General features: G+C 40.6%; 1 protein-coding gene across 3 annotated transcripts in view; it reads left to right on the top strand.

Annotated features, from left to right (window-relative positions):
* PPP3CC (protein phosphatase 3 catalytic subunit gamma) overlaps window positions 1-20,642 on the top strand; it is a 101,700-nt gene continuing 81,058 nt past the window's right edge. The window contains exon 1 of one of the 3 annotated variants that reach the window (XM_037983685.2): window positions 1-432. In XM_037983685.2, the coding sequence (XP_037839613.1) occupies window positions 384-432 (49 nt within the window). In that variant the 5' untranslated portion in view covers window positions 1-383. The remainder of the gene's footprint in view (window positions 433-20,642) is intronic. The other 2 variants (XM_037983683.2, XM_037983684.2) reach the window with 2 other exon arrangements.

Consider the following 20,642-nt stretch of genomic DNA (forward strand, 5'->3'; position numbering starts at 1 on the left):
GGCGCGCGGGGCCGCTGGGAAGTTGTGAGAGCTGCGCGCGGGGGCGCGCTTGCGCGCACGAGGGCCCGGGCCGCGAGCAGCCGCGGCCGCTCCGGTCGCCACCCTTAGCAGCGGTCGCGGTCGCTGCCGAAGCTGTGTTCCCCGCCTTAGCCGCTGGCGCCTCCCAAGAGAGCGGCCGGTGGGCCTGCGTCCTGTCAGTGGCGTCGGAGGCCGGCGCTGCGGCGGCCGCGCCCTTCTGGTCCTCGGGCAGCGCTGAGGAGCCAGGGTCGGGCACGGCTGGCTGACGGCTCCGGGCAGCTGAGGCCGCCCGAGGAGAAGGCGGCAGCCGCGGCGGAGGCGCACGTCGGGCGGGCTCCTGGAGCCTGGAGGAGGCCGAGGGGACCATGTCCGGGAGGCGCTTGCACCTCTCCACCACCGACCGCGTCATCAAAGGTGCCTGGCGGGCCGGGCCTTCCTCGGGGACCCGCGGGAAACGGCCCTCGGCTGGGCGGCGGCTCGGGGCGGAGGGAGGCTGGGGCAGGGCTGCACCCACCCTAGGAGGGTTCGGAGGGGTGTAGACCGGGCCGGGCGGCAGCCTCCGAGAGCAGCCCCCCGGACCCGGCGTTTTCTGCTGCACATTGCCAGGTTCCCTCCCGAAGGGTTCAGGGTGCAGTGGGGACTTCTCCCACCACCCCCAAAGGGCCCAGAACCCCGTCTTTTTTTCTCTTTAAGAAACGACTCTGGGGAAGCCATCAGGAGTGGTGTGGGCAGGGAATTGAGTCGACTCTTCCAAGTGAGATATTTAAGATGAGATCTTTATTGACACCCACCCCCCACCCTTTTTTTTAGGACGTATACTATGTGCCTTTTGACCCACTTTCTCTAGATCATTGCAAGTCACTGCTATTACTGAAATAAACTTAGTATGGGGAAGTCAGATACATCCGTTATATGATGTTTAAAATAAGTTTACGGAGCTCTTGGCATGGTAATGGTATTTTATTTTGCCTTTGGTTATGAAGGCTTGGAGAATGATGTTTTCTGATTCGAATGTGTACCTGCATTAGATTTCTCTTGTTGTTATAAGAACAAAATGTAAAGGGCTCCTTGCTTTCTAAATCTTGCAGGGTTTTAGGTTACAGTTGTTTCTGCCTTTGAACTAAGAAGATGGATTAAACATAACCACTCATTTACATGCTGCTTTTATTCAGCTGTAAGACTTAGGCACAACCCTTCTCTCTGAGATTAACAATCGGTTTGAAAGCGCTATTTTGTAAGAGTAAGAAGAGAATAGACTTAGACCAGCTATGTTAGTGGCGTCTGGATGCAGGGGTTAGCCTGACAGTGGGGAAAATTATTAAGATAATTTTCTTCTTTTTCATTTTGGTATTAGAGAAAGGCAACTAATATTGGTGATGGGAATACATTTTTAAAAGGTGAAACGCCTTATTGCATGTTCAGGGAGGGGGAAGAATTTTAGTGTATAACTTAGATTTTTTCCCCCATCTTCCCAAATCAGCCTCATAAATGTTAATTATCTATACTACATAATTATAATGGGATTTTTTGAGATTTATCTACTTAGGATTTATCTACTGTCGTTAGAGATACAACTGAATTGTTCATCTAACTGACATCCCCTGAACAGCTAAATTATTTTGACCATGTAAATGTAAGTCTTCATATTCATAGTGTATAGCCTATAAGAAGTATAGGCTTCTCTTAAGATTCAGAGTGTACTAAACATAACCTTTTTTGAGGAATCAAGGTCATCACTATGTACATTAATTTCTGTACTGTGCTGTTAATATGGCTGGTGCGTTCTGCTGTATAAAGGTGTTGGCAGTTTTGTCCTGTACTAAAATGACTCCTCACTGCTATACCAATTCAGTGTTTTGTCTGCTTTTAGTTTCTCTCTTCAGTACTGTTTTCTGTCAAAATGTGCCCTTACTGCTTTCTAATCTGCTTCGTCTAAGCTGAAGTAGGCAGGGAAACCAGATAAACCAGAACTGTGGGTCAAGTCAGAATAAATAGGATCTTAGTGAAGCTTAGTGCAGCCCTCAGGAATCTCACAATCTAATCACCATTGCACCATGTAATTTCCACCATAACATGTCATAAGATCAAAAGAAAATTAATTTAAATGACCCTTAAATATAGTAATAAATATAGTAAAATAAAATGTAATAAAATAAAACAGTTAAAATGCAGGGGTTGGGAGCAGGCATGGTGGCTCATGCCTGTAACTCCAGCACTTTGGGAGGCCCGTATGGGCAGATCAGTGAGGTCAGGAGTTCGAAACCAGCCTGGCCAACATGGCAAAACTCCATCTCTACTAAACATACAAAAATTAGCTAGGCATGGTGGCAGGCACCTGTAATCCCAGATACTTGGGAGGCTGAGGCAACAGAATTGCTTGAACCCGGGAGGCGGAGGTTGCAGTGAGCCAAAATGGTGCTACTGCATTCCTGTCTGGGTGACAGAATGAGACTCTCTCTAAAAAAAAAAAAAAAAAGGCCGGGCGTGGTGGCTCACGCCTGTAATCCCAGCACTTTGGGAGGCCAGGCGAGTGGATCACGAGGTCAGGAGATCGAGACCATCCTGGCTAACACGGTGAAACCCAATCTCTACTGAAAATACAAAAAATTAGCCGGGCGTGGTGGTGGGCGCCTGTTGTCCCAGCTGTTTGGGAGGCTAAGGCAGGAGAATGGCGTGAACCCAGGAGGCGGAGCTGGCAGTGAGCCAAGACTGGGCCACTGCACTCCAGCCTGGGCAACAGAGCGAGACTCCATCTCAAAAAAAAAAAAAAAAAAAAGCAGGGGCTGGTTTATTGCTAGGCATGCTTATGGTTAAATAAACCCTGTCATCATATCCTGCAGGATGCAAATTTATTCTTTACCAAAATTAATTAGCACATATTGTGTACTTTTTTAAAAAATTTTTTTTATTTTTTATTTTTTTTTGAGATGGAGTTTAGTTCTTATTGCCCAGGCTGGAGTGCAATGGCACGATCTCGGCTCACTGCAACCTCCACTTTCCAGGTTTAAGCTATTCTCCTGCCTCAGCCTCCCGAGTAGCTAGGATTACAGGCATGCACCACCACACCTGACTCATTTTGTATTTTTAGTAGAGATAGGGTTTCTCTATGTTGGTCAGGCTGGTCTCAAACTCCCGACCTCCAGTAATCCACCTGCCTCGGCTTCCCACAGTGCTGGGATTATAGGTGTGAGCCATCGTGCCTGGCCTTATTGTGTACTTTAAAGACTACTCTTAAATGAAATAGAAGTAATTTCAGGTCCTTAGAATGTATGGATTTCTCTCCTATATAAAAACTTAGCATAAGAGCTTGACCACAGCATTTGTGGCTTCATGGTGACTTATGTTGCTTTTTTCAGGGTTTTCCAGAGTTTGAAATAGTTGAAGAAAATGAGATGTCACTGTGTGCATAGCGAAGGTCCATTGTATCGGGTACTGAACCTTGGTCTGATGCTATCTTGTTTAGCCAGGGCTGTCTGTATTTATTCACAGCTTAAAGCTTTTTCAGAAGTGATACCACACCCCAGTTATTTTTGGTTCTGTCATTTCCTGTTAACTTTAAAGTGTACCTAATTGTTCTGTTTGAGCAAAATTTGGAGAAGAGTGGGAGTGGTTTGTATTTTAGATGTCCTTTAAACAGCAGCTTTCTTAAATTGAAGGATGTGGCTGGGCGTGGTGGCTCACACCTGTAATGCCAGCTACTTGGGAGGCTGAGGCAGGAGCATCGCTTGAACCCGGGAGGCGGAAGTTATAGTGAGCCAAGATCGTGCTACTGTACTCTAGCCTGGGCGACAAGAATGAAACTCAGTCTCAAACCAAAAAAATATCATCTGTAAAATAGGGTTAATAATACCTTCCCTGTCAAGCCTAGGTCATGCAAGTGACATAAAGGATGTGAAAAGGTCAAGTTAAGGTAGTACTTTGAAACATGATAATAGGTTGGTAATAGATTGCTTACTACAGAACTGGTTAGTAGAGGTATCATTAACGTTTGAAAATATCAGAATTAGAAAGTATATGAAATTATAAGCTACGAAACTGTTCCTAGTCAGGAGAATACCTGTTCTAGAACATAACCGATATGTGGGTGAAATCTCATCCGTAACAATGTGAAGAGACCAGCACAGTTCTGTCTGGTACTTCCCAGGCAGCAGATTTCTTCTCTATCTGTTGAAGGTGTTTATTTTATGTCTAAACATTCTTATGATTTTACTCATTCATTAAATGTTTATTGAGTGCCATCTGCAATGTACCCTAGTAGGTTGCTCATTCATTTCTTCTTTGCTTTAAAAGTAGCATTTCTGTGAGCCTCTAAAGCAGTATGTATGCACTGGGGCACCACTACTGGTATCTGAACCAGAGAACTAGGAACTCAAATGATTAAATTGTGATATTCTTTCTGCTTTTTTTTTTTTTTTTTTTTTTTCTTGTTTCCAAGTTTCTTTTCCTGTTTAAGGACATGTTTTTTCTTTGACAGTGATTTTTATAAAAGCAGTTTATTTCCCTGGAATGAATCTTTTCAGAAGCAACAAGGAAATTTCAGTAGGAATTACATGACAAATAGAGAGAATCCATTGTCTTATTTTGTTATTTGATGGCCAGATGGGGTTTAACAGAAAAGTCAGATTTCTTTTCAGTAAGGTGCTGATACATTTCTCCCTTTCTCTTACAATTTACATATATTGGGTATTTACAGAGTACTGTACCATTTTTACCACACATGGGAGGCTACTGTTTCTTTAATATCATGGCACTGGGAATATTGTGCTTATGGCTTTCTTAAAATATTTTAATATTAGTGTGGACAGAAATTACTATTTCCACAAATATACCCTCAACCCGATTTTAGTCTCTGGTACCTATACTTCATTTCTTTCCACAGCTCTCGCCCCATTCTCCCTTTTTTATATCGATAATGGATTTACCAAGGGTTTAAAGTTTTTTTCTCTTAAATATAAGCTTAATCCTGCTACTTATAGAATTTGAAAATCAGAGAGGTAAGAGAAGAAAGACTTCATATTCCTTCCCAGCAGAAATAACTGCTTTTAATACCTTTGTGTATTTCCATCTGCAGGTATATTTTGAATTCAAAGGAAAATGGATCACACATATTAAAGCTTTTGTTATGCAAATATTTCATACTATTTTAACATAAATATTGTCATTTTACCTAAGTATTTCCATAGTGGTTTCAATCAGCACAGAAATGGTTTCAAAGTGCTTATATTAATATTTTGGTTCTTTATATTTTCAGTGGGGCACACATCAATCACTTGATACAATACCAACCCAGAAGAAACATTTTCAAGTATAAATGTTCAATGTGAATATGTTTTAAAGTTGATATCTCCTGGATTTGTCAACAGTATTTGTTTAATTTATGCTTCGTTTACCATTTTAATTAACAGGCTGACAAACTTTTGAAACTTTCAAAATCAGTACTAATTGAGATTCATACATCTGAGTAGAAATCTGGAACCTCTGAAAGGGCATTTTAATTTAAACGCTTAATTTTTGTTTTTATTTTTTTGAGCAAGGATAAAGTATTCTTCCTTACCTACATGTTATTGGTTGTGATCAAAGCTTTATTTATGGTCTGACATTTGATAATTAAGCTTTCTCTCTTTTATTGCATTTTAAAATGGGATTAAAAATTTTTTTTGCCTTATGTCATTTTTAGCACACCATAACTTTTACTGAAGTATATACGGGAAAATGTACAAATTACAAATGTACAGCTTAGTGAGTTGTTACAAATTTAGCTCCCATGTACCCATGTAACTGCTCAACCAAAATAAATAAATTACCAGAACCCCAGAAGCAAGCATGAGTTCATGTTCAGTCACTGCTTTCCATCCCTAAATGGGCAACAGTGGGGAAAACATGACACTTGTAACCATTATTCTGGCTTCAAATATCATATTTGTAAAGTAACAAATATTTGTAAATCACGTCTTACTGTAAAGTGAAAAACAAAAGGGATTCTTTGAGAGAAAAATGCCAAGGACTCATTACTTAAAGTGGAATAATTAATTAAAGACCTTTTCCTAAACATTTTTGGAAAAAGCTAATTTTTAGGACAGATATGGTGACTCACGCCTATAATCCCAGCACTTTGGGAAACCAAAGTGAGTGGATCACCTGAGGTCAGGAGTTGGAGACCAGCCTGGCCAACATGGCGAAACCCAGTCTCTATTAAAAATACAAAAATTAGCTAGGCATGGTGGTGCACACCTGTAGTCCCAGCTACTCGGGAGGCTGAGGCAGGAGAATTGCTTGAATCTGGGAGGCGGAAGTTGTGGTAAGCCGAGATTGCGCCACTGCACTCCAGTCTGGGTGACAGAGCAGGTCTCAAAAAAAAAGGCTGATTTTTAGACATACGTCTATTAGAGACAAAATTATTCAGTTAATTCTGGGATTTGTAGTCATTTTGGAGCTTTGGCTGCTACTTAATTGCTAAATGACTAATGGGAATAAAGGGATGTCTTATAATCATTACCATCATTGGGTGCAATCATTACTAGACTATAATGCTCCTTTATAGTTTTTTTTGGTAGGGGACAGGGTCTCGCTCTGTTGCCCAGGCTGGAGTACAGTGGCGCAATCACAGCTCACTGCAGCTTCGGCTTCCTGGGCTCAGGTGATCCACCTCAGCTTCCTAAGTAGTTGGAACCACAGGCATACACCACCGTGCCGGGCTAATTTTTTTTTTTTCTTTTTTTTGAGACAGAGTTTTGCTCTGTCGCCCAGGCTGGAGTGCAGTGGCGCAATCTTGGCTCACCGCAAACTCTGCCTTCCGGGTTCACGCCATTCTCTTGCCTTAGCCTCCCGAGTAGCTGGGACTACAGGCATGAGCCACCGCGCCTGACCTAATTTTTGTATTTTTTATAGAGACGGAGTTTCGCCATGTTTTTGAGGCTGGTCTTGAACTCCTGGGCTCAAGTGATCCTCTTGCCTTGGTCTCCCAAAGTGCTGGGATTACAGGTGTGAGCCACTGCGCCCTGCCTTTTATAGTTTTAATGTTAAAATTTAGCAGCCTTTTAAATTTCAAAACTGAGACCTAAAACTTTCAACCTAACCTAAGTGGTATCTTTCTTAGTTATCTTTATATTCTATCTAGTTATCCAGATGAATGTAGAAAGAACTTTTAGTTCCCCATATTCAGTTTTGTTTTATTGGCACATTAGATTATCCTGAAGTCTTTTAGTTTCTTAAGTCTTCATTTGTTGTTAGAAGAGGGTTTAACTTGGTAACCAGGATCTTTAAATTGGGCACAGAAAGATATACTGGATGGCTAGACAAGACAATGTATTTCTTTGATTATCATGATTAGATTTACTAATTGGTAACAGTTAATGAAGGTTTTTTTGCAACGTCTAGACAATGTCAGCCCAAGAGACTGAAATTCTAAATGAACAAACACTGAGAAATATTTGAAGAATTCATTCAATAATTGCCTATGTAACATTCTTGCTGAAAGTGTTTAGTTTAAGCTGAACCTAGTTATAGTAGTCAGACAAATCCAGTTTGTGGGGCTTTTTTTTTTTTTTTTTTTTTGAGACGTGTCTCGCTCTGTCCCCTAGGCTGGAGTGCAGTGTTGTGATCTCGGCTCACTGCAAGCTCCACCTCCCGGGTTCACGCCATTCTCCTGCCTCAGCCTCCTGAGTAGCTGGGACTACAGGTGCCCGCCACTGCGCCCGGCTAATTTTTTGTATTTTTAGTAGAGACGGGGTTTCACCGTGGTCTCGATCTCATGACTTTGTGATCCGCCCGCCTCGGCCTCCCAAAGTGCTGGGATTACAGGCGTGAGCCACTGCGCCCGGCTGTTTGTGGGGCTTTCTATAGGACAGTTGGCCTGAACTCTAAAAATTTCAAAGTGATGAAAAACGAAACAAAACAAAAAGGGCAGGAAGACTATTCTAGATGAAAGAAGTTGAAAGAGAAATGACAGTGTCAAGCCTGGATTAAGAAAATAAAAACTGTAGAGGACATTTTGGGGATAACTGGGAAAATTTGAATATGTACGGAGTATATATTAGATGGTATTATATCATTGGTTTTTTGTTTTTTTTTTTTTTGAGATGGAGTTTCGCTGTTGTTGCCCAGGCTGGAGTACAACTCACTGCAACCTCTGCCTCCCGGATTCAAGAGATTCTCCTGCCTCAGCCTCCTGAGTAGCGGGGATTCCAGGCATGCACCACCATGCCTGGCTAATTTTGTATTTTTAGTAGAGACGAGGTTTCTCCATATTGGTCAGGCTGGTCTCGAACTCCTGACCTCAGGTGATCTGCCCGCCTCAGCCTCCCAAAGTACTGGGTTTACAGGTGTCAGCCACTGCGCCTGGCCTATATCATTGTTAAATGACTTGAATGTGACGATATGGTATTATGGTTATATAGGAGAATGAGCTTACTTTTAGGCAGTACCTGATGAAGTATTTATGTTGAAATAACGTGATGTTTGCAGTTTGCTTTTAAATTGTTTTAAAAAAATCATTTGTAGAGAAGAAAAGCAAAAGTGGCAAAACATTTACTATGGTGAATCTAGGTAAGAGCATATATGTGTTCATTTTATGATTCTTTCACTTTTTAAATAGATTTCAGTTTTTCAAAATGTAAAGTTGGGGAGAGCCAGGCGTGGTGGCTGTCACCTGTAGTCCCAGCTGCTTGGGAGGCTGAAGCGAGAGGATCACTTAAGCCCAGGAGTTCCAAGGCTTCAGTGAACTATGATTGCACCACTGTACTCCAGCTTGGGTGACAGAGCGAGCACCTATCTCTATTTAAAAAAGAAAAAAAAATTAGAGAGAAAAAAGTACAATTAAGAAATGGCTCAGCTGGGTGCAGTGGTTCATGCGTGTAATCCCAGTATTTTGGGAGGCCAAGGCGGCTGGATCGCTTGAGCTCAGGAATTCGAGACTAGCCTGGCAACATGGTGAAACCCCATGTCTACAAAAAATACAAAAAAGTAGCTGGGTGTGGTGGCCTGCACCTGTGAACCCAGCTACTCGGTAGGCTGAGGTGGGAGGATCACCTGAGCCAGGAGGCGGAGGTTGTAGTGGGCCAAGATAGCGCCACACTCCAGCCTGGGTGATTGAGACCCCATCTCAAAAAAAAAAAAAAAAAAAAAAAAAAAGAAAGAAATGCTTCAAAACAGCTACAGCTAGGTTTAGGAAAGGTTGTCATCATATTTGAGGATTCAGTAGTGTCTTAATGGGGGAAAGCTGAAAAGAACAAAACGAGCCTTAAAGAATATTATAGCTGACATGAAGTGGAGGCAACTTGTTTAGCATAAACAGTAGTTGTTTCAGCTACATGATGGGGGTTGGAAAAACATACAGAAGTCAGTATGGAGAAAGAAAAGGTACTTAACTAAGGAGTAGAGAGAAGATGGGCAAACTAGAAGGGCCAGAGAATTGAAAGACGTAAAATGAAGAAAAGGAAGAAGAGGGATAGTTGAAAACTGCAGTTGACATCAATTTCATTAAGGGGACAGCAACACTATTTTGATGACTATTTTTTTTCTTGAGACAGAGTCTTGCTGTTGCCCAGGCTGGAATGCAGTGGCGCAGTCTCGGCTCACTGCAACTTCTGCCTCCCGGGTTCAAGCGATTATCCTGCCTCAGCGTCCTGAGTAGCTGGGATTACAGGTGTGCGCCACCACGCCTGGCTAATTTTTTTTTTTTTTGTATTTTTAGTAGAGATGGGGTTTAGTAGAGACCATGTTGGCCAGGCTGGTCTCAAACTCCTGACTTCAGGTGATGCGCTCTCCTTGGCCTCCCAAAGTGCTGGGATTACAGGCCTGAGCCACTGTGTCCGTCCCCCAGCCTACTTTAATACTACAGGTTGAGTGTTCCTAATCCAAAATCTGAAATTCTCCAAAATCTGAAGCTCTTTTGAGTGCCAGATGACATCACAAGTGGATACTTTCTTTCCTGACCTCATGTGATGGGTTGTAATCAAAACCTGGGGCCATAACCCAAAGTCTTTTCAGTGTCCTCGAGGAAAAAAGACCCTCCCAGCCGCCTTCGGTTGTGATATATCTTTTCCATGCACAGCATAATGATGATGTCCAGGCAACCACAGATTGACCACATAGGTGGCTGGGATAGTGACACATTTGCTTTCTGATCATTCAGTGTACACAAATTGGTTTTGTGCACAAAATTATTAAAAATATTTATAAAATTACCTTCACATTCGGTGTATATGAAACATAAATGAATTTTGTGTTTAGACTTGCGTTCCATTCCCAATACATCTCATTATGTATATGCAAATATTCCTAAATCTGAAACAATCTGAAATCTGAAATGCTTCTGGTCCTAAGTCCTTTGAATAAGAGGTCATACTTGTCCCTAGAATGTTTTATATCTGTGAATGGGCTCTTTGCTTCTGTGCATAATTTTTTTTTTTTTAATTAAATTTTTAGAGATAAGGTCTCACTCTGTTGTCCAGGCTGGAGTGCAGTAATGCGATCAATGCTCACTGTGGCCTCAAACTCCTGGCCTCAATTGATTGTCCTGCCTCATCCCTCCAAGTAGCTGGGACTACAGGTGTGTGCTGCCATGTCTGGCTAAATGTTTTATTTTTATTACTTTTAAGTTGTAGTGACAGGGTCTTGCTATGTTGCCCAGCCTGGCCTCAAACTCCTGGCCTCAAGTGTTCCTCCTGCCTCCCAAAGAGGTGGGATTACAGGCATGAGCCACTGTGCCTGGCTCTGCATAGCATCTTGTCCCTCAACTTGACCAGCTCCTGTTTATCTTTCAAGATTTAGCCAAGGGGACTTCTGAGAAGCTTTTTCTCCTCTGCTAAGAAGCTGTGGAGAGTTTGAGAACATGGGCTTCGGTCAGACATACCTGGATTCAAATTCTGGTTTTTGTTTTCTTTTGTTTTGTTTTGTTTTTCCAAGGAGATGGGGTCTTGCTCTATTAACCAAGCTGAAGTGCAGTGGCACGATCATAGCTCACTGAAGCCTCAAACTTCCAGGCTCAAGTGATCCTCTTGCCTCATCCTCATGCCTGGGACTACAGGCATGTGTCACCATGCCCAGCTCAAATTCTTTTAGTGATGCGTGACTTTGGATAAATCACTTACCCTTATTTTACCTGCATTTCTTTATCTGTAGAAGAGGGATAATGAAACTTGCAGTGGCAATCACATAGTGAGTGCTCCGTATGTGTTATGTTAGGTGCTGCTGCTGCCATCACTATCATCATTATCATCATCATCATCATAAGAGTTGCTGTCTCCTACGAGCTCCCATAAACAATCTCATTGCTTTGCAAATCGCTTTAAATGTTTTCTTGTGCTTTCTTCACAATAAACTGCTCTGTTTAAGGGCAACCACTGTGTATCCTTAATGCTGAATGCAGTGCCTAACACATGCTTAGGTGCTTAGTAAATAAGTATGTGCAAGCATAAGAAGCTTATTTTATGGATGACAGTGTAAGAAAGAGTACAGACTCTGTTGATTACCAGCCGTGTGGCCTTTGAGCTTTGTTATTTATTTTCCTTGCCACAGGGGTGAAATGGGAGATAGTGCCTACCTCAGAATTTAAAGATTACGTCTCATGTTGTATGTAAAGTGCTTAGCCTAGTACCCATAGTGGGTGGTTAATAAATGTTAGCTATTATTTTAAAAATAAATCAATCTTGGATCTTGGCAAGATTTGACAGCAGATCTATTTTACTTTAAGTGACATGTGAAATGAAGATTTAAGAGTATTGTATTTTATATAGTCCCACTTACATAGTTGCTTAGTGATTCAGAGTTCTGAGAAATGCATCCTTAGGCGATTTCATCATTATGCAAACATCATACAGTGTACAATTAGCCCTTAGTATACGTGAGAGCTTAGTTCCAGGACCCCCACATATACCAAAATCCCTGAATACTCAAGTCTAGAAGTTGACCCTGTGGAACCTGAGTATTCAAAAAGTTGGCCCTCTGTATTTGCAGAATTGGGTTTTGCGTCCTGTGTTTGGTTGAAAACAAATCTGCATATAAGTGAACCAGTGCGGTTCAAACCCATGTTGTTTGAGTTAACCATACTTACACAAACCTAGATATAATATATATCTGCAAACCTAGATGTTACACACCTAGGCTGTATGGCATAGCCTGTTGTTCCTAAGCTACAAACCTGTGCAGCATGTTACTGTACTGAATACTGTAGGCAACTGCAACACAACAGTAAGTCTTTGGGTATCTCAACATATCTAAACCTAGAAAAGGTATAGTAAAAATACAGTATTAAAGATAAAAAATGGTCCACCTGTAGAGGGCACTTAACATGAATAGGGCTCGCAGGACTGGAAAATTGCTCTGGGTGAGTCAGGGAGTGTGTGGTGAGTGAAAGTGAAGGCCTAGGACATTACTGTACAATACTGTAGGCTTTATAAACACTGCACACTTTAGGCTATGCTAAACTTATCAAATACCTTTCTTCAATAGTAAATTAGCCTTAGCTTACTGTAACTTATACTTTATAAACTTAAAAAATTTTAAACTTTTTAACTCTTTCGTAATCATACTTAGCGTAAAACACAAACACATACAGCTGTACATACTTTCATATCCTTATTCTTATAAGCTTTTACTATTTCAAACATTTCTTATTTTTTAAAACTTTTTTGGCCGGGCGCGGTGGCTCAAGCCTGTAATCCCAGCACTTTGGGAGGCCGAGACGGGTGGATCACAAGGTCAGGAGATCGAGACCATCCTGGCTAGCATGGTGAAACCCCGTCTCTACTAAAAAAATACAAAAAACTAGCCGGGCGCCGTGGCGGGCGCCTGTAGTCCCAGCTACTCGGGAGGCTGAGGCAGGAGAATGGTGAACCTGGGAGGCGGAGCTTGCAGTGAGCTGAGATCCGGCCACAGCACTCCAACCTGGGCGACAGAGCGAGACTCCGTCTCAAAAAAAAAAAAAAAAAAAAAAAAAACAACTTTTTTGTTAAAAATGAACACACTGACCAGGCGCGGTGGCTCACGCCTGTAATCCTAGCACTTTGGGAGGCTGAGGCGGGGGGGATCACGAGGTCAGGAGATCAAGACCATCCTGGCTAACACGGTGAAACCCCATCTCTACTAAAAATACAAAAAAAATTAGCTGGGTGTGGCGGTGTGTGCCTGTAGTCCCAGCTGCTGGGGAGGCTGAGGCAGCAGAATGGTGTGAACCCGGGGGGCGGAGCTTGCAGTGAGCCGACATCGCCACTGCACTCCAGCCTGGGTGACAGAGCCAGACTCCGTCTCAAAAAATAAATAAATAAAAAATGAATACACACCACACACATTAGCTGAGGCCTCCAGAGAGTCAGGATTATCAATGTCAATGTCACTGTCCTCTACCTCCACCTCCTGTCGCACTGGAAGGTCTTCAGAGGAATTGACAGGCATGGGGCTGTCATCTATGACAACAGTGCCTTCTCATGGAATACCTCCTGAAGGACCTGTCTGGGGCTGTTTTACAGTTACCTTTTTGTGTTTTGTTTTGTTTTTTTTTGTTTTTTGAGTAAGTAGAAGAAGTATACCCTAAAGTAATGATAAAAAGGGTGGTATAGTAAATGTATAAGCCACTAACTTATTTGTTGCAATAGGTTTGTTTACACCAGCAATACCACAAATGTGAGTAGTAGTAGTGCCTTATACCATGATGTTAAGACAGGCGAAAACATCACTAGGTGACAGAAATTTTTCAGCTCCATTATAATCTTACAGGATCTCTGTCATATATATGATCTTGTAGGCTGAAATATTGCTATGTGGCACATGACTGTTTTTTAACTTTAGTGTCTTAGATATTGAAAGGATTTAAACCTAAATTGCTTAAGAAGAAAAATGGTGAAATTTTCCTTTCCCCTAGTATAGATAGAATTTTGGAAGTGATATATTCATAAATATTTGATGAGTTCCTATTATATGCGGCACATTTCTGGTTATGCTTAGAAGGTTAAATACTGCTTGAAAAGTACTCATGCAGTGTAGCATGTAATAGCCTCTCAAAAATGTTACAGAAATTTAGAACAATGTAGTGACCTATGACTAATCCCACTGCAAAAGGAGCAGATGACTAAATTGTAGACAATACCTGGTGTGAAATGTTTGTTCTTTTGATCTGTAAATTGATAATCCTTTAATGTTTAATCTGACTGTGACTAGTGGCCTGAAGAGGTAAGACTTCTTCTGTGTTTTTATGTGTGTGCCTACATATGTTTTTTTCTTGTGACCTAAGGCTTTGTTGAAGTTTAAAATAGAGTGATTTTAATGAATGGCTGGAGTAATAAAGATAATTGGTGGGTTTTTCCATGGAAGCAAGTTGTATATTTTTAACTATTTTGCACTGCTTTATGAAAAACATATGCCACTATAGAAGTTATTGTTTCTGTTGACTATCACTGGTAGGGATTATTACTTAGTTGGTTCCAGGAGGCCCAGTTCTTAGCTAATACTTTGAAAGTGAATTCTGTGACTATCAAAGACCAGAAGGAATAATCTCAAAGAACCTGATCAGATCATGGAACTAAAATCACTTGTTCTAGTGAGGAACAGTTGAAAAGGCAACATAAGACTTTTGGTAATAATATTTAATGTAATTTATTTAGCAGTATTTAATTTGTTCATGATTGGCAAAGCAGGTGAGTAGATTAGGAAATGAGTCTGAAAAAGTAGGGCAGGCCTGCTGGCTTAAAATAGGAATGAAAGCAGTGAACAGAGATAGCTGTTTAGGCAAATCCTAGTGTCCCATGAGGATAAGACTACCACAATAATCTAAAAATAATAGCTTATAGGCCAATAACTTTTAAGGTTTATGTTCCTACTTACCGCAGGTCATCACCTATGTGGCTGTTTCTCATTTATGCAGATCTACATCAGATTTTACTCGTGTTTACCTGAAAATACATATTGTTTATGTAGTCGGTGTATATTGTAGCATACAGGATCTGACCTTGAAAAGGCTGCAGAATTTCTTGAGTGTACTTTAGGAACTTAGTTTTTCAAAATTTATTTAATTTTTATTTTGGTAATTATAGATTCACAGGAGGTTGTAAATAAAGAAATGTAAAGGGAAGTCCCATACACCTCTCCCCTAACTCCCTTCCCTCTCTTTGCAGTGTCAGTATCCTACACCACCACAGTACTATACCAAAACCAGGAAATGGACGTTGGTACAGTCCATAGAGCTTGTTCAGATTTCACCAGTTATATGTGCATTCCTGTCTGTATATGTATGTTTAACTTTATGCAATTTCACATGTAGATAGCATAATTGCCAGCACAATAAGGGTACTCAACAGTACAGTAACCACAAGATTTAGTTACTTCCCCTGAATAGCTACACCAGTCCCCTTTCTCCACCGGAAACTCAGTTTTATAGTTTGGCTATTGTTTTTAATCATGTGCAAACCTGGTTTGATTAAGGTTTTTGCTTCTGATTTGGAAGCCTTGTTAAATAATTTTTAATGAAATGCAGGTAGTCTGAAAGCAACTGACACATGGTAAAAAGCTAGATTTGGGAACACTGAAAGACTTCTTGGATGCATAGGCTTAGAATGATTCTCAGCTATGATTTATTTCCTTCCTCCCTTCCTCTCTTCCTTCCCTTCCCTCCCTCTCTTCCTTCCTCTCCCTCCCTCCCTCCCTCCCTCCTTCCCTACTCTCCCTCAATAGTCTGTAATATTGAAATATTTCATTAAAAATATATAATATATTATGTATATATCTGAAATTTTCTCCTTTCTTCCTTTTAATATACTTTCTCTTTATCTTGATACCAAGAGTGCTGCTATAGCAAACACCTATTTATTTATTTATTTATTTTTAAGAATTTAAAAAAAAATTCAGTGGATCTCAGCTCACTGCAACCTCCACCTCCTGGGTTCAAGCAGTTCTCCTGCCTCAGCCCCTGGAGTAGCTGGGACTATAGGTGCGTACCACCATGCCCGACTAATTTTTGTGTTTTTTAGTAGAGTTAGGGTTTCACTATGCTGGCGAGGGTGCTGCTCCGGGCCTCAAGTGATCCACCTGCCTCAGCCTCCCAAAGTTCTGGGATTACAGGCATGAGCCGCTGCACCCGGCCCAGGTCTCAACTTTCTCATACCCTTAATTGAGTTCTGTAGCCATCTTTGATTTCCCCCTTTATAATCTTCCATACTTACAGTCTGAACCATACAATGTACTGCTTAACTATTCTGTGTTTATATCTTGTTTTATGTGAATTCTACTCAACTAGAGCATATGATTCTTCAAGGTAGAATAAATGTGTTAAACTTGTATATTTCGGCCAAGCGCAGTGGCTCATGCCTGTAATCTCAGCACTTTGGGAGGCCAAGGCAGGCGGATCACCTGAGGTCAGGAGTTGGAGATCAGCCTGGGCAACACGGTGAAACCCCGTCTCTACTAAAAATACAAAATTAGCCAGGCATGGTGGCACATGCCTGTAATCCCAGCTGCTTGGGAGGCTGAGGCAGGAGAATCGCTTGAACCTGGGAGGTGGAGGATGCGGTAAGCCGAGATCGTGCCATTGCACTCCAGCCTGGGCAACAAGAGTAAATCTCCATCTCACCAAAAAAAAAACAAAACAAAGCAAAAAAAAAACTTGTATATTTCACACATTACCCATACAATGTGAGCAGGTAGTAGGTACCAGATAAACATTTAGTTATTTAACTAGAATGTAATTACTGCCCTCGTATTTTTCCCTAGCACTTTCAAACGTTACTCAAAGAATCCTTCTAGCTCTTTGATACAAATTTTAGAACTTCACTATTAATAAATTTCAGCTGGGCTTGGTGGCTCACATCTGTAATCCCAGCACTTTGGGAGGCTGAGGTGGGTGGATCACCTGAGGTCAGGAGTTTGAGATCAGCCTGACCAACATGGTGAAACCCCCATCTCTACTAAGAATACAAAAATTAGCTGGGCGTGGTGGTTCTCAACTGTAATCCCAGCTACTTGGGAGGCTGAAACAGGAGAATTGCTTGAACCCGGGAGGCAGAGATTGCAGTGAGCCGAGACACCATTTCAATAAATAAATAAATAAATAAATAAAATAAAAAACATACATATATCACTAATATCTAGGAAGGCTACCTATAGAAACTTAGATATATTCAGTTACCGATTGTTTTGTTTTTCAGTTGGTAATGTACACCCTTTCAGTGTTTGAAAGGATGACACTGGATAATTAGATTTGAATTGTACATCTCCCCAACTGGTGTTGGAGAAACCAGAGGAGTTGATGATTTTATACATAGTTTTTCCTACCTCTTATTATTGAGAAAAGAGTGTTAATTGTGGTCAGTGAATTTCTTCAAAGTTTGATGCTTTTAAATCAAATTAAGGAAGTCAGCAACCATAAGTAGAATTATATGTGGTGAAGAAGAGTTAGTAGCACATGTCATTATATGTTTTACATATCGAAGTTGACACCAGAAAGATACATTTGTAATTTTTTTTTTTTTTCTGAGACATAGTCTAGCACTGTTGCCCAGGCTGGAGTATAGTGGTGCAGTCGTAGCTCACTGCAGCCTGGAACTCCTGGGCTCAAGTGATCTTTCTGTCTCCACCTTCACCTCCCAAGTAGCTGGAATTACAGGCACGTGCCACTGTGTCCAGACCACTTTAGTGATTTATTTTTTTTTAAATCTCTATTCTCTTTTTAATATAGAGCTGCAAATTTCTTTTCTTTAGTGCAATCCATGCGTGAAATATGTGTTATTAGTTGTTACTAACAATATTTGAAGTCCTGAAGTTTTTGAGTGATTTTGTATGTAAGATTAAAGTGGATTCATGGTTTCCACTAATAACCATTTCATTATTATCACTTTGTTGTGTGTGTGTGTGTTTATTTTTTTATTTTTTATTTTTTTCCTATTTAGAAAACTTTATTGAATATCATACTTATATAACTCCCAATGCAATCCCTCCCCCCTCCCCCCTCCCCATGATAGGCCCCGGTGTGTGATGTTTCCCTTCCTGAGTCCAAGTGATCTCATTGTTCAGTTCCCACCTATGAGTGAGAACATGCGGTGTTTGGTTTTCTGTTCTTGTGATAGTTTGCTAAGAATGATGGTTTCCAGCTGCATCCATGTCCCTACAAAGGACACAAACTCATCCTTTTTTATGGCTGCATAGTATTCCATGGTGTATATGTGCCACATTTTCTTAATCCAATCTGTCACTGATGGACATTTGGGTTGATTCCAAGTCTTTGCTATTGTGAATAGTGCTGCAGTAAACATACGTGTGCATGTGTCTTTATAGCAGCATAATTTATAATCCTTTGGGTATATACCCAGTAATGGGATGGCTGGGTCATATGGTACATCTAGTACTAGATCCTTGAGGAATCGCCATACTGTTTTCCATAATGGTTGAACTAGTTTACAATCCCACCAACAGTGTAAAAGTGTTCCTATTTCTCCACATCCTCTCCAGCACCTGTTGTTTCCTAACTTTTGAATGATCGCCATTCTAACTGGTATGAGATGGTATCTCATTGTGGTTTTGATTTGCATTTCTCTGATGGCCAGTGATGATGAGCATTTTTTCATGTGTCTGTTGGCTGTATGAATGTCTTCTTTTGAGAAATGTCTGTTCAAATCCTTTGCCCACTTTTGGATGGGGTTGTTTGTTTTTTTCTCATAAATTTGTTTGAGTTCTTTGTAGGTTCTGGATATTAGCCCTTTGTCAGATGAGTAGATTGCAAAAATTTTTTCCCATTCTGTAGGTTGCCTGTTCACTCTGATGGTAGTTTCTTTTGCTGTGCAGAAGCTCTTTAGTTTAATGAGATCCCATTTGTCAATTTTGGCTTTTGCTGCTGTTGCTTTTGGTGTTTTAGACATGAAGTCTTTGCCCATGCCTATGTCCTGAATGGTACTACCTAGGTTTTCCTCTAGGGTTTTTATGGTATTAGGTCTAACATTTAAGTCTCTAATCCATCTTGAATTAATTTTCGTATAAGGAGTAAGGAAAGGATCCAGTTTCAGCTTTCTACTTATGGCTAGCCAATTTTCCCAGCACCATTTATTAAATAGGGAATCCTTTCCCCATTTCTTGTTTCTCTCTGGTTTGTCAAAGATCAGATGGCTGTAGATGTGTGGTATTATTTCTGAGGACTCTGTTCTGTTCCATTGGCCTATATCTCTGTTTTGGTACCAGTACCATGCTGTTTTGGTTATGTGTGTGTGTTTAAAGAGATAAACTTACAGGTAGTTTATCTAGAATTGTGTAAAATCCTTTCATTTTCATGAGAGAGTATCTTGCATGTGAATATTGTCATGTGTTATGCCTACATTGTTGGTTAGACTTAAATTTTAGTGGCCTCTCAGAGATTATTTTCATTCTAGTTCATGTCACATTACTTTGATATATGTATTAAGAAGAAGTACAAGAGTTTGTTTAATGCATTTGTCTGAATGTTTGTGACACCCCAGAATTTGTATGTTGAAATCCTAATCCCCAACATAATGGTATTAGGAGGTATAGTCTTGGGGAGGTGACGTTTTTATAAATTTCTAAAAGAAAATATAGGAAAAATCTTTGTGATTTTGGGGTAGACTATTTTCTTAGATAGGTCATCGAAGGCATGAACCGTAAACGCTGATAATTGGACTTTTAAAAAATTAAAATCTTTTGTTCTCCTAAAGATATTTAAGAAAATGAAAGGGCAAGCCACAGAATGGGAGAAAATATGTATACTACATTAGTGGAGTTTACTACTAAATTAAGAAAACATTAGAAGATTATATAGTATAACTGATTATAAAATAATGTGTTTACATATTTAAAATACTAAGATATACATTGGTATCTTAACATTAGTTGTCTTTGGCTGGTGAGATTCTAAGAGTTTTGTTTTTGTGGTGGTTATTGTTTTTTGTTTTGTGCTCTTTATCTTTTAAAAAACTCTTTTGCCTCAAGGATGTAGTATCTTTGATTTAGAAAAATCTTTAAATAAAGATAGGATAGTTTGAAAGATTAGCAGAATGTTTACAACCAATACTTGATACTACATGGATAATACTTTGTTATTCTATTTTTGTAAATTCTGTGCTTGAAAATTTCAAAGAATTTTTTGTGTGTGAGTGTGTGTTTTGAGGTGGAATCTCACTATGTTGCCCAGGCTGGTCTCAAACTCCTGGCCTCAAGTGATCTTCCCACCTTGGCCCCCCGAAGCATTGAGATTACAAGCATGAGCCACTACTCCCAGGCAGAAACTTTTGAAACTTTAAAAAATAGCATGAAAACTTTTATTTTAGTCCAGGTACAATGGCTCACATCTGTAAACCTGGCACTTTGGGAGGCTGAGGTGGGAGAATTGCTTGAAGCCAGGAGTTTGAGACCAGCCTGGGCAACATGGTGACACTCTGTCTCTACAGAGAATTTAAAAATTAGTCAGGTGTCATGGTGCATGTCTGTAGTCCCAGCTACTCTGGAAGCTGAGGTGAGAGGATTGCTTGAGGAGTTCGAGGCTACCATGAGGCATGATCAAGCCATTGCACTCTATCCAGCCTGAGTGACAGAGAGACCCTGTCTTTAAAAATAAAAAAAGAAAATTTTTATTTATTTATTTTTTGAGACAGAGTGTCGCTAAGTTGCCTAGGCTGGAGTATAGTGGCGTGATCTGG

This window comes from Chlorocebus sabaeus, chromosome 8 (assembly GCF_047675955.1).
Source record: "Chlorocebus sabaeus isolate Y175 chromosome 8, mChlSab1.0.hap1, whole genome shotgun sequence".
NCBI classification, from domain to species: Eukaryota; Metazoa; Chordata; class Mammalia; order Primates; family Cercopithecidae; genus Chlorocebus; species Chlorocebus sabaeus.